The 25,750-nt window shown below is 43.8% G+C and overlaps 1 protein-coding gene and 1 long non-coding RNA gene across 6 annotated transcripts in view; one reads left to right on the top strand and one right to left on the bottom strand.

Moving 5' to 3' along the window:
• LANCL3 (LanC like family member 3) overlaps positions 1-17,389 on the bottom strand; it is a 39,855-nt gene extending 22,466 nt beyond the window's left edge. For 2 of the 5 annotated variants that reach the window (XR_014580403.1, XM_083825833.1), the window contains exons 1-3: positions 17,215-17,388; positions 16,785-16,845; positions 14,230-16,298 (exon numbers count right to left, since the gene is read on the bottom strand). Coding sequence is in view for 4 of the 5 variants with exons in the window: in XM_083825833.1 (XP_083681959.1) it covers positions 14,230-15,054 (825 nt within the window). In the remaining variant the exon portion in view is untranslated. Of the gene's footprint in view, positions 1-14,229; positions 16,545-16,784; positions 16,846-17,214 lie in introns of those variants that run through there. The other 3 variants (XM_083825836.1, XM_083825835.1, XM_083825834.1) reach the window with 2 other exon arrangements.
• Positions 17,390-19,189: 1,800 nt separating this feature from the next.
• LOC310895104 lies at positions 19,190-24,718 on the top strand. Its single transcript, XR_014580462.1, has 3 exons — positions 19,190-19,242; positions 20,573-22,001; positions 23,332-24,718. It is a non-coding gene; the product is annotated as an uncharacterized lncRNA (long non-coding RNA).
• Positions 24,719-25,750: the final 1,032 nt, after the last annotated feature.

Genomic DNA, 25,750 nt, shown 5'->3' on the forward strand with positions numbered 1-25,750 from the left:
AGCCACAGTTAAAGGCTCCCAACTGCAATGCTTCCAATTTTATTTTATTTTTCATTTACAACAAATGAAAGCTTGGTTTTACATATTAAGATGCTACATATGGATGCACGAAATGCCATGATAGTGGCTGCATAATACCTGCACAGTGGTAACAGTTTAATACCTTAGCGGAGTCCTTGACCTAAAAATTCTTACAGTCACGGAAGAGTAGGTCTGAAGCTATATGTGACAGTTTCCATAGTGCTGTGAACTGCTTGGTGAAAATCTCTCCTAAATGTACTGCATCACTGTAAAAAGCAAACAAGAACTGTTAGGATGCATGAGAGTAATACCGAAATAGTTATTAAAAAGCTACTTTATCAGCCACAGCTCTGTTCTTTCTCCTGGTATTTTTCCATGTCTGTTCTCTCACTATCAAAAATATACGTATATATATCAAGCAGAAACATATTTTAGAGACAAATAAGAGATTCTCCTAAGAAGTGAAGCTCAAAAGACTGCAGTTCGTTTTCGGGACAGGACGTAATTAATGTGATAAAGAACACAAGAAGTTATTTTATCTTGCAGCGTAAGAAAAAAATTATAGCTTACGAAAACCAGCAAATTAAAAGACAAAATATTTCTCTGTTCCCCTAAGATTCAAATAAGCTAGGGAATTTATTCCTGCCAAATTTAGCTGAGTCCACGTGCACTGTGGAGTTTTAACAAACTCGATGAATTGCTCTGTGACTAAGGGGATCATTTTTTTTACCAGATTTGTAGCTTATCTGCAAGGAGTGCCCCACCACTCTGACTGAATTAAATGACAGTTCTTTGGAATATTGTTTAAATAATTATTTTATCACTTTTCAGATAATGCAATCTTACATTGTAAGAACATTTAGGCCTGATAACTGTTACAGGGCTAGTTCACAGAATCAACTCTCAGAACTCAACACAACAATGTTAAAAGAAAGGTAAACCCTTGTGCTTCGGAGCATAAAGCCATTTCTGGAAAAATGCAGTTTAGTAATGTTACAGGCAACATATTTCAAAATTGCCTTCCACAGTGATTTGTTCATCTGCTCTGAGCCACCTAGTACTGGTACAAGACATCAAACCAGATGGATCCCTAGAAAAAAATCCTGAAGAGGAAAAAAACGTTTGTGTACTCCCATGAAAATGTTGCCAGCTCCTCACTGCAAGCAAGAGGAAGCATTCGACTGTTTGGACAATGTCCACGTTGTGCTGTATGTAACACAGTTTGCAAACTGTTGCTCAAAGCTCTTCTGCAATTAGCGAGCCTCTGCCATGCAGGAACAGTTTCTCTTTCTCTCTGCGCTTACACTTTGGGTGAGTGGGACACAGAATTTGGAAGCTGGAGTTCTGGGCATTTCCCTCCAGGTGCTGCCTTAAAGAACATCTGACTACTTTAGATAAGTAATTTCAATCAGAGCTGCAATAAGGGATAGTTGCTCTAGCAATCAGCACACTCAGCTTAGAGGCGTCAGCTTCAATTCGTGCACCATGTCAGAAAAAGAAGGGATGTGAATTTGAAGTTAGTGATGAAATCTCAAGGCTATTCTGTATAGGAAGGAAGAGACTCTAGCCTCCACTCAGACTGTGATTTGCTGAGTCCAATTTGGTCTTAAAACCTGTAAGGGTGACCAGAGGTGATTGCATCCTGCCCTTGCTAGTGGGAGAAGGTAAGATGCTTAGTTTGCTTTTACCCCACACCAGGCCGGACCCTACCCGGGTTTCTGTGAGAAGAGCACCTCCTGCACACTGGGAGACACTGCAACGAGGAGACAGAAGCTAGGTGGGATGTGTGCCCCAGCTGCTGTTCAGGGCTGCAGCCCAACAGCCTCCTTTGGAGGACGTAGAGGAGAGGATGTAGTTACAGCAGGTCAGACTGAGTGCACAAAGCCACTGCTGTGCGAGGGCAACTGAAAGCTGTTGCATTAACACCACGGAGAAAAGAGAGCAGTATAAATCCGTACTAGAGCTGCACGGACTGTCAGCGATGCGGCAGCTGATAAACTCTGTCAGGGCTGAAGTGCCCCTCAGTGCAGCACTTGGGATTTGCATGCCTATCAAAAGCTCCCCAGGAGAGTTTAAGCACGTAAACTGGGTGCTTTGCACATTTAAGCACATCCAACCTTAGCCAGCAGCAGGGGAAAGTTCTGACTACAAAACTTTTGGGTCTTAGCATCCAGAGTGGGTTTTAGGCAATGGGAAGGCCCGAAGAATCACAAGGAGCGAATCCATAATGTCTCTGTTGGGTGGTACACCTGCGTGGGCAGCCCAAAATTTCACTGGCTGCCCTGATGCCATACTGTGTTCACCTCTGTTAGGACTGGTTATGACTTTTCACTTATATTAGTTGTTCATTCCCACACGGAATAAATACAAAGAAATGTGATGCTGATTTACATTAAAGTAAGTGCTACCCAGTTGCATCCAGACATACAAGCGGTGATGCGACAGACGTGCAGACAGTATGCCAACACAACCACTTCAACCGAGTACACGAGTAACTCAAGCCCTGTCATGTTCAGCTTACTTGAATCTCAGTTTCTTCCTAGCCGAGAGGATAAGTATTACAGATAATTCTCCCCAGATACATGCACTTGTACTGCTAAAAATAAACCTTCTTTTAGCTCATTTTAAAAATCTCTTGAACTGTTTTCATACCTTCCCTCTTCCTGCATACAGTATTTGGCACTTCTCTCAGTTCAGAAGCCAAAGCAATTCTTATCCGGTAAGCTGCCTCTTCTGGATCATTAATGAAGATAATACATAAGGCTGGTTCCCACATCCGCCTTTTATTAGCATTTATGATTAGCTTTGCTTGTGGTCTTTCAGCCAACTCCACATTTTCAATGTCCCCATCCAAGTCAGCCTACATTAAGTTTTCAAGGAAGATTATATTTGACACTATCAAAACCTTTATTCAAATGCAAACAGGGTATTGGCTACTGCTCTTTCATCAGCCACTAATTTTATAATTCTGTTATTTACAACAAGAGATCTTGTTTGTCTCACAAGACCTCTTTATTCTTCTGAGTCATGCTGCTTTACATGCATAGTCCTGTTATGTAGATATTTATGAGGCATGCGACATCTAGAAGTATGTCTAAATATTTGCTGTTGAGGAACAATACTGCTACCTGCAAAATTAGCTAAATGAGTTAAACCACACAATAGGATAATTCACAGGCTAATTGAAGCATAAATGGATCGCTTCAAAGTAGCATCAGCATTGCTTTCAAGCAAAGGTAATTCTAGAGAGCTCCATGCTGGCCTCACGCCACTTTTACTTTCTGTGATCATCTGCAATTTGTGCCATGCCAGTAAGCCGCTGAGTAGAAGTATTAGCTGAAACTACAAGAAGAATGCTGACAATGTAATGGAGGAAAACCAGATGAAGGTGATAAAGACCTCTGACTCATCTGAATTTTGCCCTGCTCTCAGACTGCAGGAGCTGACTGAGGTAGGAAAAGTCCTGGTGATCTCCGTGCTGGCTCCCAGATTTTCCTGGGCACATCGACAAGACAGTTCTGAAACAAAAGACAGTGGCCTAAGAGCTTCCAGTGGCATTGCCTTGCAATATACCCACAAATCCAAACGCAATTCAGGCCATACATCAGATACAGCCAACCACTTCTAACTCAACACCGCTACGCTTGAAGGGCAGAGTGAGGGTCATGGGATTACTCTGAGGAAGTGTGGAATACCATGCTCTTCAAAAACATAACTAAGTTGGGAAGTAATGAGATCACCATCTGCACTTTTCTCCTTGTTAAAAGATTGCCATTTGATACTGTAATAAAATTAGGAAATGCTACCAATTTTCCCTTTGTGCAACTTCCTCTCCGTTGTGACTGTACGTACTGCATACTCTGGGAGTACGACTCTGCTGTGCCAGAAGATGTGGATGTGGTTCAAACTTCACCAGGAAAAGACAATGAGGAACAGCAGCCATCAGGCAAACCATCCCACCGCCAACAATAATTAACAAGCATTCCCTGCACTTAGCTGTTACCTTGCATTGGAAGGTCTCAAAGCACTGTACAGTTAACTAACGGGAGTCACTGTTACCTCATGCCACAGGCTACATTGTGTGACTGCTGCCCTGGGAGCACTCAGTGCCACGCTTCTCTGCCACTAGATTTGCCGTTTTACATGATTATTCTCTGCAGCTTTATAGAGTAACTGTATGACATGAGAGAGGACGGCCTGGCCAGCTATTTCTGCTCAATTACCTGGGAGAACCGATAATAATTTTGTCAACCTTAATATTTAGCTGCTGGCAGAAGAGTTTGCCTTTCCTTGATACAGCTGAGATTGATAAGGAGGGATGCAACTGGTATTGAAGGCTGTGTGGCACACTGGGGTGATGAATGGCTCTTTTTGACCTTTTCAGACTTCACGCAGGATCTTTCCTGCTGACAGCTGCAGGGGATTGGACATGACTGAAGAAACTGCAAGGCTTTGCCCATCGAAGCCCATAGAGGAAGTCTGAGGAGGTGCAATAGCGCTGAGAACCGGGTAGTGGGGAAAGAGGCAAAGGGAGCAGGAGCGACTGCAATTTATATTTAACATTGAATTTTTCTGGCCTTCCACGGGTGCTGTCCACATACTACCCCAGGGACTGTTTAGCCCAGAGAGGCTCAAGGGAGATCTTATCAATGGGTGTAAACACCTGAGAGGAGGCAGTAGGGAAGGCAGAGCCAGGTTCTTCTCAGTGGTACCCAGTGGCAGAAAGTTCTGCCAAAATATAAGAGAAAGCTTTTCTGCTGTGAGGGTGGTCAAACTCAGGAACAGGTTGTCCAGAGAGGCTGTGGGGTCTCCCATCTCTGGAGATCTTCAAAATCCAGCTGGACATGGCCCTAAGCAACCTGCTCTGAGCATGGGGTTGGACCAGAACATCTTCAGAGGCACCTTCCAGCCTTGGCCATGCCTTTGAGCCAAATCCAAATGTAAGTAAATGCATGTCATTACACTGTTCAGCCAGTTGTGGGGATTTTACTCCTCCGGAGATCTTCAGATTCAACTCTGAGCTGAATCATCTTACCTGTGTTGTTTTTTGTTAACATTTACCTCACAATATTTGTTTACCAAAATAAGCTAACGGTTCTGTAGTTCTTAGAGAACAAAATCAAAATATGAATGCATTCCTACTATGACTCTACATTTTGTCTTCTGGATTTGTACAAGTACATAAGCATTATTCCCAGACATTTTTGCTGGCATTATCAAAAACATCTATGTATGAGAACAGCAGCCTGGCATAAGCACGCTCATGATTGATTCAGCTCTGCAAGACCAAGAACAAACAAATCAATATTTACTTAAAGGGTCTGAAGAAGTTTGTTTTGCTGTTCTAGTGCAAAGAATTTTCACCGGGTTCATATTTGACTATCTTATTTCTGATCAGATTTAAACAGGTACATGTGAAATGTGTATCTTGGGGACCACTGCTATTATAAATGTAATTTTGACTAATCTATCTGGTTTAGCCTGAGAAAACTAAAATAACAAAGTGTTAGCCTTTTCACAGCTGGCAAATAGGAATACCTAGAGATCCAAAGTGAGCCTTCCAAGGGAATGAAGAACCTAGAGAAAGTGGCAAGCTTCAATACTATGAACATCTGCAGCAAGGGTGATGCTTCCAACCCGACTATAGTATTATTTTACTACAAGACAATCTCTGCTTTTGTTAGAACACATTTCTGGTGAGCCAAAACACCTTTGGTGATGCTGAATGAAGCTATAAGAAACTTTTATCCAAATAAAAGGATAGATTTCCATCGACTCATGCTGCTGGTCAATCCAAGAATATACAAAACAGCCCTCATTGAAGACAGAAGATGCAAGATGATATGGAGCTTTATATCTACACTAGCAACAAAAGGAAATCACAAGAGCAGAGTAAGTTTAAACTCCAGACACTTCTTCATATTTCATTTATTCCTTGATTTCTAATGTGGACTAAATAATGACTTAATATGGGCCTCCCAAATATATTGTCAAAGCTATACTTCCAGAAGGAAACCCCATCACTGCCTGGACGTCCCCTGAATTATATTGGTACTCCTAGTGTTACAACATCGAGCAACACATTCCCATTTTTGTTCAGAGAATGAAGGAAAGGAGATTATCTATTTGATATTAACGAAACGAACCCCTCCAGTTGAAGAAGCTTCTCATTTTGCTTATTACAGCACAACTTCAGTGTTTCGGTGATTCCCTGACTTTACACGACCCCTTCCTGCATCACTTATTCAGAGGTCCTAATGAATACCCATCCACGTAGCAGCGACCTATTAAAAGTCTGCTGGATTATAGCAGGTCATGAGACGGATGTGAGTCAGTGTCATGCTGGTGTGAGATGCAAACACCTTACTGAGCTGTATAAATAGAAACACGACCTGGAAGAAACACAAAGTTAAATCTCTGCTCGGTTAGAAAGAGCTGTGCCAGAACTACGTGTCCAGCTTCTGGCACTCTTCAGGAAAGGCTGGAGGGAGTCTGGCGGAGCACACGGCAATGACTAGAGGTGTAGAAAACATGATGCACGTGGGAAGATTAGAAGGAACAGGATGGTTTGTTTAGAGAAGAAAAGATTAAGGGCAGAAATTGAAGCACTCTTGAAATACATGAAGGGCTGCTGTAAAGAGGAGCAGAATAAACCTTTCTTAGTATTTCTCAATGGAGAGGACAAGGAATATCAGGCTTGATTTACAGCAAGACTTAGATTAAGCATTAGGCTAGACTTTCCAATAAGCAAGGTAACAAAATAGTGCCTTTGATAGCCAGGGCAGACTACAGAACCTCCACCACTATCGGGTATTTGGAACAGGTTGGAGAGAGGCTGTCAGAAATGACACAGGCACAGGTAAACCTGCCTGGGGGGCAGGCGACAGCCTAAGCCACCCCTCAAGGTGCCCACCAGTTCTTTGGTTCTGTGTTGTCACTGTCAGGATTGAGCAGACAAATTATGCAAAATTGCCGGTACAGAATCTGCAATACCCACCACATTCCACGAAGTTATGCACTGACTCATCATCGGCGGAGAGCTGCTTGAACGATTGTCCTATGCTGCTGCTAGCCCCAGGCCCACGCACGTCAGGAAGAGCAGCTTCCACTTCCCTGATACCGAAATCTGAATTGGACCAGTACGCTCCCAACTCACCGTCCTCAATTACATTACTAACAATTTATTATTCCCCATGAAATAAAAAAACATTGCACCAGTGAGAGGACAGAAGTATTCAGTGAAGAAAAGAATTAGCCACACAAAATAGCCAAATGCCTTGGACAGCCAGAAGGTGTCTTTATCTGGCACAATTCTTTTTTCCTGGGTCATTCAATGCTGACATCCATTCCGTCTCACTCGTGACACACTGGTCTTCAACGAGAGATATTAAGCCTTTAAAACGAGGAATTCAGGAATGCCAAACTGTGGCAAAAATAGGTTTATGTTTCTGCTCTCACACATCAAAATACACTGATCTGAGAAACACGAAATGACTCAGCAACAGCTTGGACTGCTATTAAGATACTTCTGATCATGTTTGCCTGGAATGAAATAGCTATTTCAATTATTTTGCCTTCCTACTCCTTGAAAAAAATTAAGCAGCTCGCTATCACTTGAAAATAATCCTACAATGTAGATAAGTAATAATTGGTTTTGACTGTATTTAACTGAGCTCTGCCATAACGGAGTGGACACAAGGTTACGCAACATCACACAGTGCTTAATCTCATTCTTGTCAATAGTCAAAGAACTGCATGACAGACACAAGACAGAGGCATCTTGACATAATGCCTGAGCAAAAATGGTGACCTGACTGCATATATTGAATTTTGATTAAAAAAAGGGGGGGGAGGGGATACTGAACTTAGCTGACAAGACCCCAGTTTTTAACAAATGCCTTACATGATGCTGCGCTAGGATGCTCCTGCAGAAGCAGAGCAGGCCCATGGGACTCATATGTTTTAATTGCCTCCAGCTCCTTTCTACAGAGCTCCTCTGCTGCTTGGAGGCAAGGCTGAGGGTAGTGGCTTACTGGCTGAGCATCCACAACCACACGACACCTGCTCTGCAATCTTTACATAGGCTGTCAATAGGGTGCTGGGTCCATTTTAAGACTGTCCAGCTGAATTAACAGAGAAATTAATTAACAGAGAGAAGAGGGTCTATCGACTTAATGGAGGAAGGAGAGAAAGGGATGGTTTCTATACCTGAGCCCTGCTAGTTGTGGCGCACAGCTGTGCTGTGATTTATTCACAAGCCTAATGTTTTAACAACGTGTATTAAATGACTATCAAGAAACGCAAGGCTTAATTTTATCCCTTAATGTCAGTGCTGTAAAGTGCAGAGGATGATACTTTTTTATCGGTAAGTGCTGTTAGCCTCGAGCTTCTTTCTTCTCTCACTAGAAGCTCAGTCTTTCACTTTTCTACTTCTTTAGTCTGGTAAATAAGGTTTCCTAACAGAATTACCGTTCAGGTTACACAGTAATTTATGGTACTGTGTGCATGTAGTAAGAGAATTTCAGTGTTAGAAGCAAACACAGGAATATCCATGAACACGGTCGTATTTGCTTCCAGGCATCAGGTAGTTATCTCAGTTATTTGTTGCAGAAAGAAATTAGGGAATAAGACATAATGTTGTGTTCTGAATTTGCAAGTGCTGAATTAGATGACAGCTATTTCTGTAAGTGTGTGTGCTTATGCAAAGAGAATGCAGTAACAGAAGAGTGACAAGCAAAAACCACGCAGACAAAAAAAGTATGTTTCCTCAACCAACTGTAGTGTTTAGTCCTCAACCCCCTCTATAACCCGTTTTCTCCCTGTCCATACTCTTCTGTTGTATGTTCCTCTTCTAAATTGAGTACATTATCCATCAAACCCACAACAGTTTACCAGATAATTTTTTTTTTTTTTTTTTTTTTTTTTTTTTTACTTTCAGATTTGAATCTCCCCTGCTCCAGGGCCTAAGCTATTTCTTGCTTCTTTTTTTCCCAATTCATCTTTGAATTCTACTCCTCTTCAGACTTCTGTTTTTACATTTTGCTAGTATTTTATCTCCTTTGCTTTTTAATATTTTTAATTGACTCTTTTTTCTCCTCTCCATTCAGTTTCTGTGAAATGTCATTCCTTTTCCCCATGCCTCCACTGTTTCTCTGCCTTTCCATACTCCCCCCCCCACGCATTTTCCACACACACACTCCTTCTGCTGTGTCATTCAGTGCTGCCTGATACCTCACTCTTACAGTTAACTGTGGCTCTTGGTCCTTTGTCAGAAGAAAGCCAAAAAATCACTATTAGCCTCTGTCATGCATGGAGAAAAATGTAAATGTCAAATATAGCTAGCTGTGGAAACACAATTATAATAGTATATATGACATCGGTATAGAATACAACATAAAAATTTTGAACAATATCACACAGCGAGCATGAGAAACTTCTTGAAGACTGCCACCAAACCGACCATACCACACACTTCGAAGACCACCAGCTTCCACCCCAAGCCCTGTGCCTCTGCTGGCCCTGGTTTGCTGATTGAAATCCTCAGGCGGCTCTGGGTGCTTCGGGATATTCAGCCACTGCGTGTACTCAGCAGAATGGACGCAGCACCTTTTCTATATAAACGCCCTCTTTCTGATTGCTTTATTTCACTCCTCAGACCCCATTACTCACGCTAGGAGCACATCAGAGGCAGCTCTGCAGAGGGCAAAGACACCGTGCACTCAATACCTCCGCTTCCCACAGGCCAAGGAGAGGTGCTGACAGACTCCAAGGGGTGACCTGAAAGTACTCCATGGCGATGATGAGCACGACGACCGAACTGTCAAGGCTTAGAAGTTAACTTTGAAATTTAAGCTTCGTAAACTTTGAAATTTAAAGGAGATTGAAGGAAGGTGGGAAAGTAAGGATCTATTTCTGGATATAAGAAACTCCTCTGGATATGGTTTTTTTTTTATTAAACACAAATATTGTAATGTCAGTATTAAAGCTTAGGTTGCTTTTTCAGAAAAAAAAAAGATGATGCTACACTGGAAAACAATTTTCCAACAGCACAAAAAAGTACAGAGATATCTGACACTGCCTTTGTATAAAATTATTTTTAGCAGACAATGGCAGATTACTACCACTCTTTAGCCATAAGCTTTTGAAATCCGTATTTCTGCAACAGAACATAAAATGTATGTGCACTGTCAAACCTGCATCAATCAAATCTCCAGTCCTGGCAGGATCCCCACCAAAACCTCTTTACTACAGCACTATTTACTGGCAGTTAAACAACATGCTTGAAATTCAACATTTTAAAACCTAAATTTTCTCCTTTATCTCTACAATTGGATATTCATCTTCCACCATGTTGAGCTGAATTCTGGTGGCCATTATCAAGGCATCACAATCTCTGAATTTGAAGGCTGCTTAAAATAAAGATTCATGTTGCCTTGCTGAAGAGAAATGGAATGGTTCTGAAACGCAGACCCAAACCATTTCAGAATGCTTTCTAAACAAATCCAGGTTTAAATAATTCCCTTTGTTTCACTTTTTACTTTAGAAAACTCCCATTTTCAACTCCCAGTTGAAATTCACCAATTTAAGCAAATTAATGCAAAATCTGTCCGGTGTGGCTTGGGAAAGCATGGACAGAAAAATGTACATTTTCAAGAAGCTGGCTAGGATCAAAAGCTTTTTTTTTTTTTTTTTTTTTAAAAATCTTTACTGGTATCTCATTTAAATCCTCTGTGGCAAAAACTGACATCCTGGCTGTGTAGTGGCCTGTGTAAAATGAAATAATGAAATCAGTAGAGCTCCAGCTAGCACCACAGTGTTTAACATTACAAACACCCCATTTCAGATAAACGGGCAAATTCTTCCACAGATGACTTTAAAGGGTATAGAAACAGAATGAAATCTCACCTCAAAGGAAAACCCTTCCATTTCAGGCACGGGTCAGATAAAAAGCCCGACATGGGAACCTTGAACCTGGGGGTGCACCTCTTCAGTGGGTATTTTGCAGATCTCCCTTTGTAAGACCAATCCATCAAGTGTCTTTCATAAACACTATGTTCAGCATGAATAATCTCACATTACACTTTAAAAAGTCTTAAAGGAACATGTTCTAGGCAGGATTCGGGAAGCTCCTTCCTCTGATAATTTCTGTATCTTTTTCTAAGAGATGGAAAAAAAAATAGACCAAAAATGTGGAGAGAAGTAACCTACAGTAGCGTTGAAATGCTAGGTAGAAGGAAGAGGCTGAGGAACAAGTAATATCATCCAGAGACATCTGAGGGGTTGAAAGAAAATAATTTTCATTCTCCCCCAGAAATACACTTGCTGGACCTGTCAGTGCCCAGGCACTGCACGTCATGGCATCTCGTTTGTCTGAAAAAGAACCCGAGGCACCTCTCTGCTACAGATAGGAAGGTCACCCACAGGTGGTGGGTAACCTCTTACGATGCCCGCAATGTCCTGCTCCTCGACTGAAACCACACCATCAGGCGGTGACGCAGTTTTGCCTCTTCGATGGTACATAACTGCAACACAGCTAGTGGAAGTCAGTCAGGCCCATCGGTTCAGCCAGTTACTGAAAGAAAACCCGAGCTGGGCTAAAAGGCCGTAACATCCTAGCAGATGGTGATGCAAGAAGCCGCTTGAACTTCTGTACCTTTTCCTCCGTCATCCGACAGTGACATTGCCGGAGGCACTGCAACTGCCAAAAGCACACCATGCTCCATCGGCCATGAAATGGGACAGAAACGTCGCTGAGAAACCACGAGGAGAGGATAAAATACCGTCTGAACAGGGGGCCAAGACCACCATTTTAATGGTCTCTTACTGCTGTTTGCACGAGCAAGCAGAGACTGAGTGAGCAGAATTAAAAGCAGAACTAATGGATTTCCCCAAGCATACATAATGAAGCAACACTAGAAACGTCAGAAAAAGAGGTACCTGAAGAAGACAGAGCAGAAACAAAATTTCCCCTTAACAGTGAAAACACAGGGGCTAAGGACTGCTCAAGTACAAGCGCCTTATCTATACCTAGCTTGTACAAATGATATGTTGTTTCTGCAAGAACAACATTTCACCTCTCTCTCTGTGAAGTACTGATTACAACATAATAGAGATTAAAGAAAGGATGAAAACAACCATCCTTCCTAACGCACAGTGTCTTCTGCATCAAGAAGGTCAGATCCTCTTAATCCTTGCCTGAGTAATCCTTACTCATGCAAAAACTCACAATTAATTCATAGGGGAAAAATGCTGTATTAGCCTAGAAGTCTGAAAACCAGCAGAATCCAAATGCCTTCTTCACAGGAGGGCAATGTTATTCAACTGACAGCATCTTTCAGGACAGTCTTAACTTTCTTAAGAATATGTGAAGCCTTAAAACACTGAGACTGTTTAGCAAAGGACCAAAACATCAGGGCACAGCAGCTGAGCTAAATTAGTATTTACTGAAATAAAGCAGTCTCCTTCCTGCCCTGCCTGGAAAAGACCAACACCAAACCCACAAAAGTAATTGTAAAATTTCCTCAAAAAGCCTTTCTTCAAGGGCAATCGATTTCTCATATGTAGGTTACAATTTGACTTATTCAGAGGAATAAATACCCATATGGGCAGCAGTGGCCAAATTTCAATGTGAATGGATTTCACTTTGTGCTGGAAATGTTTGCGCAGCAGCATCAGAAGAAGAACGTGGGCCACAAGAAAACATGCTGCAATGAGCCATGTGAGACTGTGCACAATCAAATTACAGGAGGTAGCATTTTCCAGCAGTTAGAATCACAAGGCATCGCTTCTATTCTGGGATGTACCTGGCCTTCTGTTTGACCTTGGGTAAAAAAAAACGCATGCATTCTCTCTGGGCATCCCTCTCCTCGTTCGTTAAAAGATGCAGGATCTGGTTTGGCAATGCACTAATTAAAATAATCCTGTATTAGGAAGGGAACTTTTATCAGTGGACACGAATTTTGCTAAAGCATGAGCACACAGGCTACAGATCATTATCATCTTGCTCACTTAAGGAGCACAATATTTTAAAGTTTCAATTTTTATTAAAGTAAAAAATGAAGTTGTTTTATTAACACAGTTTAAATATTTTCATTTATTTCTTTCACTGCACATTTGAAATTACACTGTGGTGACAGAATAAATAATACTACGGAAGGACATCTAACTTCCTGATTAAAACATCTGCAAGGGGACACAGACTACATCTTAATGCAACCATGGCAAAATAGAGCCTCTACGATTGTCCTTAACTCACCTGCCAGAGAGATTCCACAACATGTGCACACCTGTGCTCACCTGTGGGGAAATTTAACTCTTTCCAGCTGCAAAGTCTAATTTTTCAGCAAGCAAGCAAAGAGGGAGAGCTTTCCCCTTCTTTGCGTTGCCTGTCAGACCACATCAGGAGGTTGCACCTGCTCTCCCAAGTGCAAGGACTGTTCAGGGATTGCTCTCAGGGGTGCAAAACAAACAGAAGGGGGAAATAAACGAGGCAGTGGGGTCCAGGGTGTGATCTCATAGAGCTGGTATATCGCAGTCCCCCCAGAAACACAGACGTAGGTACCGGGACACACTCCCCCTGTGCAAGCTGAACTACAAAGGTGGCCTAGACCTCTGTGAGGAACCATCAACCCCTCAGACCGGTCCTGCCGCATCTACAAAACTTTCCTCTCATCGGAAATGCTGTCGGAATGAAAAGTTTGGACATGGTATGTTTACGCATAACGTAACAATTTCTATGTTTATGGTACTTCAGACAAAATCCTGTTGGCATGCTATGTTAATTGCTCAGTGCCGAAATGATTTCTGCTCAAGGTAATCAAAAAATTCACCTGGCTTAGCATGCTCCATGCCTCCTCTGGATATGCCGGAGCCTCCTCGGTGCTCCATTAAATGGATTTCCTCGGACTCCGACTGCCATGACCGGCACTGGACGGGGCAGGCACTGCTTCTCCTTGCAGCATCTACTTACTCCTAACAGCGGCTCGCTCTCCCGGGAGGAAGAAGAGCCAGCAGCACACCAACTTGCAAACCGGGGACTAACAGAGGGAGCACAGATCGGACCCGACACGGGGACAGGACCCCAAACCTAACGAACGCCGCTCGGACACCGCGCTAGCCACCACCCCAGCAGACACCAGACCCGGTGCCGTTGATGATTACTCCAGACCCGGTGCCGTTGATGTCAATGCTCGTTCCCCGGGCCCTTACCTCCATGCCCAGCCGCTGCTTCAGCACCAGGGCGGCGCACAGGTACCCGGCGCGGCCGACGAAGAGCTCGTCGGAGCCGCACTCGAGGAAGGAGAGCGGGGCGCACACCTCGCTCAGCTCCCGGAACTTGCCCAGCGGCCGGGCGAAGTCGGGCAGCCCCAGGGCTCGGTAAACCAGCGCGGCCACCGCGTACACGCCGGCGCCGCCCAGCAGGAAGGCGGCCCGGGTGTCGGCCTCGCCGCCGCCCCGCTCCTGGTGGCGCAGGCAGGCGTCCACGACGCGCCGGGCCGCCCGCAGGTAGGCGTCCCGCGACGGGGCGAAGAGCGGGCACTGCGCGACGTGGTACAGCATGTAGGCCACGCCGGCCACCCCGCCGTACAGCCCGCCCTGGCAGCTCCCCAGGGGCGGCAGCTCCCGCAGGATCCGCTCGATGGTGGCCGTCACCAGAGGCACGGCCGCCTCCGCGTCCGGCCCCGCCGCCGCCGCCCCCTGGTAGTCATCGAACCGGTTGGCGAAGCAGCGCTGGCTCGCCATGCCCCGGCTCTGCGCGGCGGGAGGGCGGCGGGCGGGGAGGCGGCGGCGCGGCAGGGAGGAGCGAGGGAGGCGGCGAGGGGCCGCCGGGGCGGGCGGGACGCGGCCGCCGTGAGGGGCGGTGAGGAGGCACCGACCGCAGAGCCTGCCCGCAGCACCCTCGGGGAGCCCTGGAGCGGTCCCCGGGCTGAGGGGGTGGCCGCTGAGGGGTGGGGGGCACCCCCGGGAAGAGGGGAAGGGTGGGGGAGTCCCTGACAGGCTGGCACAAGGGAGGCTTCGGCTCCTTGCTGTCATGCGTGAGCCAAGCAGAGCTTGTGAGGAACGGGTCCAGGGCACTGGATGGATTCCTGGTTAACACAAACAAACAAAACCACCGCCAACAAAGGAAAAGCTTGAGGCGAGCGCTAAGAACGACCCCTGTGCGAGGCAAATACACAGTTGTCACATCTTCCCCTGGGTACGTGAACTGGTGCAGAAGTGAATTTATCATCAAAAATCCTTGACTTCTGGTCAGCTGGCAGCCCCTGGCACTTCCTCTAGTAGATGCACCCTCAGTGATTCAGGGCCTCCCCATGGATGCTGGAAAAAGCATCTTGCCAGAGGCACCAGCCAGTGCTGGCACGGCTTTTAGCAAGACCAAAACCGCTGTCCTCTGGACGCCAAAATATTTTCCTAGAGCTGTGGCTCCATAGCTCCTTTGCACATAACGCCTTTCTTCTTCCAGTTCCCAGTACACAACAGCAGGACAAATAATGTGGTTTAGCTCAAAGAAACCCATTGCCTCCGGTAGGCTTTGGATTAAGGCACTTAGCAGCAAACGCTTCAAGCACCATGCTGTTGCTGTTGGATTCCTTTGAATTCAACACGTTATGGTCAACGTTTTTTCCTCAGATTAGTTTTTTCCTACATTTCCCTAACAGTTCCCTACATTTCTCAAACGGATAGATGTTACAGTGGGTTATCAGCAAATGCTACACATTTAAGCTTAAGAAATCAAATTACAGTTGATACAAATCAAAACATTTCTTATAAAGTCATCTCCTTTGCATGCATGTTTGGAAACTGTGATGTGCTGAGTTGTAACAATAGATGACACCATTGGCATAGAAATGTAAGTTAATAAACAGTAAATTAACCAAGATACTTGGTTGTCGGTCTCTGAAAGCAAAACTCCTTATACTTCTCTGAAAATGTTCATGGTGCTTCTAGGTTTGTATTGGCCCATTCCACAAGTACTGATATGGACAGACTTTTGCCCATTCCACAAGTATACATATTTGCAATGATATGTCCAGCCTTGAGTGTCCAGGCTTAAAAAATGATCTTGTAAGTGAAATTTTGGAAGTTTTGTTTTTTCATTCTGACACATTTTTTTTTCCCCACATTTTGAGGATGCTTGTTTCATATTTTCAGTCTTATCATTCACATTTAAAGGGCTGATATGTTCCTGCAAGCTTTTTGGGAGGGAAGCGTGTCGGATGAGGTCCTCCCATTGATGGTGAAGGAATCCCTTTGCTGGAGGTGCTTGTCTCCCCGCACTGAAAGAAACCAAGCGAGTCTCCTTGGCTTAGGTACATCTTTTTGAGAATCTCATCAAGTGGAAATGGATCTTTGCCGCTCTCAGCAGCAAAGACTTCAAGAAAAATACAAACTTCACAGGAAAATCAGTGCATTAGCAATGCTATTCTTAAGCAGGGTCAAGTAAGACTGCTACAATATTTTTTAGAAAGGATTCAGTAATCGCATGCAGAAGAGGAATGTCTTCAGTGCTCTCAAGAGTCTTTTGACAAAGTGAAGAGTGCTTAGACACTGTAGGGCTAGCGGAAGTCATGGAGCAATCAACAAGAAATGAGAACGACAGTTTCTGCTGTACTTTTTTTGTACAGGAGTATTAAACCACCAAAGGCAACAGAAGAGCTGAAGAAAAATTACAGAAATGCTTCTTCTAGCTGTATACAATTTTTTTTTAAATTGACTAAGTCTTAAACTGCATGTGTTTTCATGTATGAAAGTTTCATGCTTACAGATAAGAAGTGTTCTGTATCCTTTTCACTCAAACCATGCATAGATGCACTCCTGATATGACTGGAAGAGAAGGACGGATCATAGAATCACAGAATCACTAAGGTTGGAAAAGCCCTCCAAGATCATCAGGTCCAACCATCCCCCTACCACCAATGTCACCCACTAAACCATGTCCCTAAGCACCACGTCCAACCTTTCCTTGAACACCGCAGGGATGGTTACTCCACTACCGCCCCGGGCAACCCATCCCAATGCCTGACTACTCTTTCTGAGAAGAAATGTCTCCTAATTTCCAATCTGAACCTCCCGTGGCACAACTTGAGGCCATTCCCTCTAGTTCTATCTCTAGTTAACTGTGAGAAGAGGCCAACAACCCCCAGCTCCCAACCACTTCCTTTCAGGTAGCTGGAGAGAGCAATAAAGTCTCACCTGAGCCTCCTCATGTGTCTCTCATCAGATCATAGCCTGAGGTGCACCCTCCTCTGTGGTCCCAGAGGAATTGTTGGCCTGTGGTGTGTGGCTTCAGCTTGAGGAAAAAAGTGAATTTCCTCTCTTTCATCCCTCTGCACTAGTTTGTGCCCCCTAGGCATGCTATGCTTCTGGAAGCCACAGAGCTGGAGACAAGCTGCAGGTTATACTAGGAAAGGGTGTGACACAGGTGTGGTGGGTGGAGGTAATGGGTGAGGAGGGACTGGAAGCCTCAAAGCTGTTCTTCCATCTGAATAAATCTGTCGTTACAGAACGCATATTCTGGGTATGTGTTTGTCGCACGTTGATAAAATGTAGAATGATGGAATAACTGCGGTTATTCCATGGTTGGGAGGGACCTCAGGGGGTCATCTAGCCCAAACCCTGCTCCAGGTAGGGCTGACTACTTGTTGGTGTAGTTGTTCCTGCATGCTTGTTCGCTTCCACGTGCTTATTTACATATTCCTTTAGGGAATCAGCGCCATCTGATATCTCTGACAGGGCACAGTAGTGTGTCCTCTGTTGTAGTGTTGGGACTGGAGGCACTTCCTAACAAGTGTCTTAAAGGGTAGTCTGTCATTTGTCTGACGTGCTTTTATACTGATGTATCAATTCAGTGAGCCTTCAGGGTTTTTGCATACCCACACGGTTGCCAGTTTTGTTCGTACACTGCGTTCCACCTCTCTCCTGAGCTAGAGGTGAAACATCGGGCTCATACCCAGGCTGAGCTCCAGCAACAGATGTGTGATTAGTGGTGTGAACTGCCACGTAGCTCACATGAACAGGGTTGTGCTAGGGGCTGTTCAGGCTGGTTTGAGCACACTGGCTCTTAAATTCAACGCTAGTTGAATTCCCAAACTACGTATGGAAATCAGCCATCAGTACCCCGTCCTGCGTGGTGCTGCTGTTCCCTCTCAGGAGAGCTTTGCCACTGCAGGTCACATTTGCAGCTAGCTCCTCGCCCTGCCTGCTCAGGCTTTGTCCTGAGTATCCACACTCCTATTGAGTGGCTCTGGGGTTTACAGGACCACCTCTGACCCTGCCCTGCAATCAGCGCATGGTTGATAGGCAGCTGGTTTTGAGCATTTGACAGAAGTGGGTGAATTAGGCAGAGCTGTTTCATGTCCCCATTAGAAAAGGAGTACCCATTTTCCCCATATGCCCTTTGTCTACCTTCCCTGCCATGGGTTCCTGAAGAGCGAAATGCCACTGCGCACTGCAGAGACCATGCTAGCAGCCAACACACAGAGAAGTCTGAGCAGGAGTGACAGTCCCACAGCAGGGGCGGTCCCAGGGGCTTCACACCATTGTCATTCACCCGCCACATCCTTGTCCTGGCAGTCTCTGGCTGCTCAGAGACTTACACTTATGGTTTCTTACCGTAAGTATTTTTTCATTTCTCAGCTTGGGCTGCCCTGTACTATATGGACTCTGCTCACCAGCCGTACAAAAGCTTTTGAATTTTCATTCCTTGACAATAATTGACAGTGATGTGTGAACCTATTTTGAAAATGAAGTACTTCTTGGCATCGCACAGTGGAAGCTCTTTTCCTAAGCCAGCCTTTTACTCCGTTACTTGTGCGTGGTCGATAATACAAACACGATTGCTGCATGACAGAAGTGATGTTTTAGTGCACGTATATTGCCATTTCATCACAAGGAAAGTTGTCTATCAGAAGATAAAGCACACCATTTCACAGAGATTATGTTAAATACTGTGTCAAATATTTATATTGTTCCACATCATTTGAATTCCAGTGGGATTACAATGACTGCTCTTGTGCTTCTATGCAGCAGACCGACATTCTGGGACTTGCATGTATTTGTTGTTAAACAAGCCGGGCTATGAACAGTGAAACTAATAAGATCTGGCATCTTACTGGTTTGTTTTCTACTTTTCATAGTGGCCATCTTACTCCCAGGCCTGTCTTCTGTCGGCATTTCTCACCGTGGTCTCTGCATCCCAGCCGGGCTGTTCCCATTTGGTTGGTGAGTGGAGTTGAGTTATAGCTGGCCCGTGCAAGCAAGGGGCTGTATTGAATTGCTTCTTGCTCCAAGGGGGCACTAAATTTCTGTACACAGCTCAGTTTCATGAAGCTTAGGAATTGAATAGGAATTGAATTTCTTTGAGGCTCTGTCTTTATTACCAAATTTGGTTGAAATTGGCCAACAGGTGCAAAATTACGGGAATAGTGTGAAATGATGAAAAGGTAGATGGACGGTTATGCATGACCGTGTATGCCTTGCTTCCTTGGAAATGAGGCTAGAGAGGTTTTGTTTGGTTTAGTTTTAGTTTTGGTTTTTGTGTTTTTGTTTTTGTAACAAGATACTGAAAGTGTGGGCAGAGGCACTTATTACTTACAGAATTACTTCTGGTTACAGAATATCACATTATCCCCTTGAAAAGGCAGCCCTACTTTAGAAATGGTATCAGTACAGATAAAAACATAGCTACTGTTATGAAGTCTCTGAAGATTTTTCATTGGGGAAAAGTATTACATTTTTTCAGTACCTCTCTGTATGCTGATTTGCCCATTTATAGACAGGTGAATCACCACACAGTTGTTGTCAAATGCCGAGGCTCTCTGCAGAGCAGGAAGTTTGACATTCTAAGTTTGGGCTTATCTGGCAAAAATCTGTCTTCAAAACAGCATATGCAGACCCCATCCTGAGCCACCCACAGGCATGGTTATTCCTAGCCTTCCTTCCCTTGGCTTGAACCTACTCAAACTGGCAGGACGGTGGAGTTCTTTTTCTCAGATGCATCTCTCACAATCTTCAGTTTCTTTGTCATGCAAATTGTGTCTGATTTTGTATGTTCAAGGTGATTTCTAATGAACCAAGAGTACTTTTGTATGCTTAGAGAACAGTAGTTAATTTGCAGTTCTCTGCATGGCTCCAGCATTAGCCAACACGATAAGGAAGCAAGAAATCCCACTGTGCACTCCATTATTGATATTAAAACAAACTAGTTATTTTTGTCTGACTAATTAGTCTGTCAGTACAACACATATCGTCAATTTTAAATTTCCTTATGTGCATCTATTCTACCACTGATGTTAATGTGAGACCCAAGATTTTAATTGTAATGTTTTGGTCAGATCCGGAATTTGGAACCATTTCAAAGTACAAGAGCAAAAATCAATATCTGAAATCAAGTAATGTTTTTACCTGAAAGCAGCTAACATTTTTATCTGTCACATTTTACTTGAATTTTCTTCTCTGTACATTTGCTGTTCCCTTTGTGCTGCCCAATCTCAGTAATTGTTGTGATGGAAATGTGAGATTTTTATTAACAAATCATGCTTCTGCTTGCCAGGGCAGGGACCTCACCCAGCGGGCCTCAACCTACAGCACCTGCAGGTGGTGAAGAAAACTGAGGATGGTAACCGAGCTCATTGCAGCCCCAAGATCAGGCACAGCTGCAAGCACAAATAGAAAAATGTTGGAATTTCAGGCTATGTGACCAAATCTGACAAGAAAATGTCCTGGGGTCTTGAATACAAGTAATGGTGAAGTTGGTTTTATGTCCTTGAGGAAAGGTAAAGAAACAAGCACCCCTTAACGGTATGCTAGGAAGTTGGATACATGCTGATTCTAATCTGGATAGAAGATTTCCGAGTCCCAAGTCATCAAAACCAGTACAGAATTTGAACATTTTAAAAATTTCCATCTTTGCCACACATACTGACCAGATCTAACATCTCTTAGCTTGATGAATTTGAGAGGCTCAAGTGCCGGGTAATACAACGTGTGTTACAAGATATGTACTTACACATAGAAATACTCTATTACCCAGAAACAAAACTTCTTTTAGGTGTTGCTGGTTTTTGGTTTGGTTTGGTTTTCCTTTTTTTTTTTTTTTTTGGGTCAAACTAGCAACTTTTCTGCAAAGCTGGGTTTGCAAAAATGAAAACTTTCATATGAGACTTCTAAGAACTTTCTATCCCAGCTATTTTCAGCAGACCCCAAGGAGTAAAGAAGCCTAGGTTAGGGCACATGAAGTCACGCAAAATTGCATAGGTCTAACTTTGTGCAAGGAGGAGCAGCCTGGTCTAGGTGCTTTCATGAGTTAGCAGAATACTGACTTCTCTCCATGGGATCCCAATGAGTTATACTTTATGATGGCAGACCTAGAAAAACAAATTAACCTGGCTTAGCATGTATAGTTATTTCCCCCTCAAACAATAAAACAGGTGACTTAATTTAGGACATTGAAAATAAATTAGGTTGATATTCAAGAGAACTCCAGTTACCTTGGAAATTTTCCAGATTGATACATTTCAAAACATAACTCTCAATGTATTCACAGCATGGCTGGGTTCATAAGGGACCCCTGGAGGCCACCTGCTCCAAGCCCTGCCCAAGCAGGGCCACCCAGAGCAGGCTGCCCAGGGCCATGCCCAGGCGGCTTTTGGAGATCCCCAAGGAGGAGACCCCACAGCTCTCTGGGCAGCCTGTGCCAGGGCTCCTCACCGCACAGCACAGAAGGGCTGCCTGGGGCTCAGAGGGAGCCTCCTGGGCTCCACTTTGTGCCCACTGCCTCTGGTCCTGGTGCTGGGCACCACTGAAACCACCCTCTTTGCACCCTCCCTTCAGGTATTTATGGACACTGATGAGATCCCCCTGAGCCTTCTCCTCTCTGGGCTGAACAGTCCCAGCTCTCTCAGCCTTTCTTCACAGGAGAGGTGCTCCAGTCCCTTCATCATCTTTGTGGCCCTTCACTGGACTCTCTACAGTAGCTCCAGGTCTGTCAAAAGAGAAAATACCAGAGGTCAGAGTTTTTAATTCTTAGGAAGCCTGAAGCAACGTATGGAGTACTTTTTTCTTAATACAGTGATAATGTTTTCTTGGGAAAGTGCCAAGAACATCTCAAAATCAATTTCTGTTCACATTTATTTACAGCTCTTGTGATTAGTATGCCGTCTGTCTTCATTTCATTGCTACGTTAGTCTGATGGGATGCATAGAAGCTGTGCTAGACTGCTTGATGAAGATTCATTTATCGGAGTTTATGCTATTTTGCTTGTTCAGCATCCCAGGGGGAGGTAGTAGAAATGTGAAATACATTGTAATCTGTGTTGCTTTTTTTTAGTAAAAGCAAGCTACAAAGTCATAAATTGCAATAGTAGGAAGTATTGGACTTTGAACAAAAATATTTTTGCTTTATTTTTTTTCCACCCTCAAATGTGTAAACTGTGATCCAGCAAATGTTTACACCTGGGATTTAGCTTATATATATGAATGGTACCTCACTGTTCTCAGTAATTATTGTTTGCAAGATCATGGTCTAAGATTGTTCCAGAACGCCATTAAGCGTTTTTGTTTTTCTAGTCTTCAGTTTGCAAATGCCTTTTAAAAAAAAAAGCTGGAAGATGCATAAAAATAATTCACAGCATCATGAATTATGCAGGGAGACATTCTTGTTCCCTGTAGATAAGCAAAATGTTCAGGTACTGAGATATAAATTTTGGATTACAAAATTTGGCTCTGATTCAGAAAATCATTTGGGTCAGAAGTACAGCTAACATCCTTAAAATAAAGGATCTGTGTCTGTGGGAAGCCCCTGGAGGATCAGTTCGGGAAGGATGGCAACCCGTGGGAACGACCCCACGTGGTTACTATAATTTGCCTATAAGCCAGATGTTTGAAGTTTGTTAATTAAAAAGGCAATGTAGAAAAAAAGAACATATGTATATGATAGGTATACACAAAAAAAGTATATATATGTATGTGTAAGCTCATTTTAAATTTGAAAATAAAATTTGCTCTGGCAAATCTGCAAGTCTTTTTAAAACAAAAGCACTGCTTTCTCTGATTATTACCTTTATTTTTATACCTTATTAGAAACAAACACAACCAAACAGTTATACCTACCCATATACCCTGTGTTTATTTGCTGGTTTGCACAGTGCTGTTGGTGAAGTCAGTCTGTTTTGTTCCGCTTCATTGCTTTCAGCACTTTTGCAAAAAAGATGAACCTTGACACTACTTTTTAGAGTCACAATTGGTTTATATGAATTTGCCTGCATTTGCCATTTTCTCTTGCTGCCTGTCCTTCTCTGTTCTCCTTTTTCAGATTCAAAACCTGGAAAAAAAATCCATCAGCTTTCGGAAATCAGGCATTGAAATACAGCTTGGTGAGCAGCCTCTCTGCTGAAAGGGATGCTGGGCTCGATCATCAGAAGTCACTGCAATAAAGACTTCTGCCTTTGTTCTTGTAAGTGCAGCTGCTGTTGCTGGCAGGGCTGGACTGGCTGGCTTTCTGGATGACCCACATTTGGATTCTTGTTCTTCAACACACAGTGGCTTTCACAGATGTCAGTGCTGGCTACCTACTGTGGAGAAATTAAACCTCTGCACGTTAGCCAATGTACAAACTGTTCCCTCTCTTTAACATCACTTCACCTTCCAGTGTAGGAAGGCTCAGAGGCACACACTGGGGTACTTAGTCACATTTTCCCATATGCACCTTTAGATTTAGCTGTCATTTTGTACAGGAGATAGGTTTAAGTCTAAAATATCTCTTCTGATTAGAACAACCCTGCATTGGTAGATCAGACTGATATTTTCAATGGGCTTGACTCCTGTCTGCAGTAAGGTCCTGGACTTCCATTTGCATCAAAGTCCTATTCTTGCAGAATGTTTCCTGGAGCTGAGTCTGTATCAGTCTTGGCTGTCACTCCAGTTGCTTGGTCTGTTAAAAAGATGGAAAAACAATATATCCAACCTTGTTAAGCACAGGAATTTTCCACTGGCTTCCTCCCACCACTGCCATAGAGGGAGTTTCTGAGTGAGAGGGGACTTGTTCCAAGCATTTTATGGCCCAGTGATGACCTCTTCCTAAAATAGCACCTGAAGATCATTAGCTTCTGGAACAAGATAATGAGCTCCTACTCTCCCACCCACATACCCCTGCGTGTATGTCCTGGGGAGTGTGGGCACCCCCAGCTCACTGTCAGGCAGTGAGTGGAGTGTGAAAGGAGCTCTGTGGCACTCAGGATATGTTTTGCTGCCAACATATGACCTTGTATCCCTGTTCCTCACCTTATTGCCCACAGGCGGAACTGTTGAATATATGAGGTGAGGAACAGAGGTTTACATGCGTTGGCAGTGAGATTATTAGTTAATTCACTCCTGTTTTCACTTCATCCCCTGGCTGAAAACAAGGATTTCTGAAATGCCTTCTTCCAGCAAGTAGCAGAGAGAAGACAAGTTCTATGGAAGGTACATAGCTGGATGTGTTTTTTTCCACCAAAAACATGCACGGCCTTACTTTGTTAAATGTTTACCATCTTTGGCGCTTGCCTTTCAGTCCCAGAAAACTCTTGTTTTTCTTCTCCCAAGCAGTAAGATTCCCCGTACAGGGTGAGGAGGCACTCCGATCACCAGGCAGAAGAGGTGGTACAGCAGCCAGGAAAGTGTGCGATGACATAGAGCTCCCTCCCTTTGTTGTCTTTTTCTCTTCCCTTGTCCCGCAGGCCAGAGGAATCAGGGCTGGCAGCTGAAGCAGCTGGCTGCTTCTGGGAGGTGGGTTTCATCTATGAAGAAGGAGAGTGTGGTAAGTCATTGCAAACAAGTCAGATGTAGATGTAGCCAGGGGAAGTGTGAGATGAGCCAAGTGTATTAGTGTCAATCTCACTATGTGGGATATCAGGTCTTCATATCAGAGGCATAAAGGTCTTCATATCAGAGGCACAAAGGTCATTTGTGGTTTTGGAGCCTGTTCCTTAAAGCAGCATAAGCATGATTAAAGACTTGAAATTAAGCTGGTTTACTTTAAAATCATTTCACAAGATGCTTCTTTCTCCCACCTCTTTCTCCTCCATGTAGGCTGGTTTTTAATGATGTTAGGAATTAGTAAGAATAATATCGCTTCCAGCATGTGGCATAACTGAGATTAGTTAAGAATTCATGAATGCATCTGGAACAAACAACCCCATGTTATTGAAAATAAGACCAGTTATGTGATTAAAATGAATGCAATCAAATTTGAAGCTTCAGGCACTGCAGCTAAACAAACTGATATATCTAATCAGCAAACGATGCACTTTTAAGGAACATTATAATTTAGAATGAAGAAACTACTTTAAAACTGTCTTCCCCATCCAACAAATGACTGTGCAGCAATATTTATACAGTCATAAATAGAATCTTTTAAATGGAAATCATGAAGGTTTTCTAATTGGACTTTACAGTTTAAAACTTTGCACCTAAGAACTTGATACAAGGGAGACATCTGGTGAGACATCCCCGTAATGCCATGCCTCCGCATGGAGTCACACCCGCAGAGCAGGGCTTAGCTTGCTTCAGTAGAGATTTCCTCTGTACCCTTCAAACACATGTATATGAGATACCCCGAAAATTCTTGTGTCTTGGAAAAATCTGACTTCTTTGTCATAAATTGTCAATTGAAATATTTGTAACATGGGCCTCATGGACTTACAGAGCTGCTGTTATGACTATTACAGAGCGCTAAGTGACACTGCGGGTGTGCT

This window comes from Anser anser, assembly GCF_964211835.1.
Source record: "Anser anser genome assembly, chromosome: 1".
In the NCBI taxonomy this organism is placed as follows: domain Eukaryota; kingdom Metazoa; phylum Chordata; class Aves; order Anseriformes; family Anatidae; genus Anser; species Anser anser.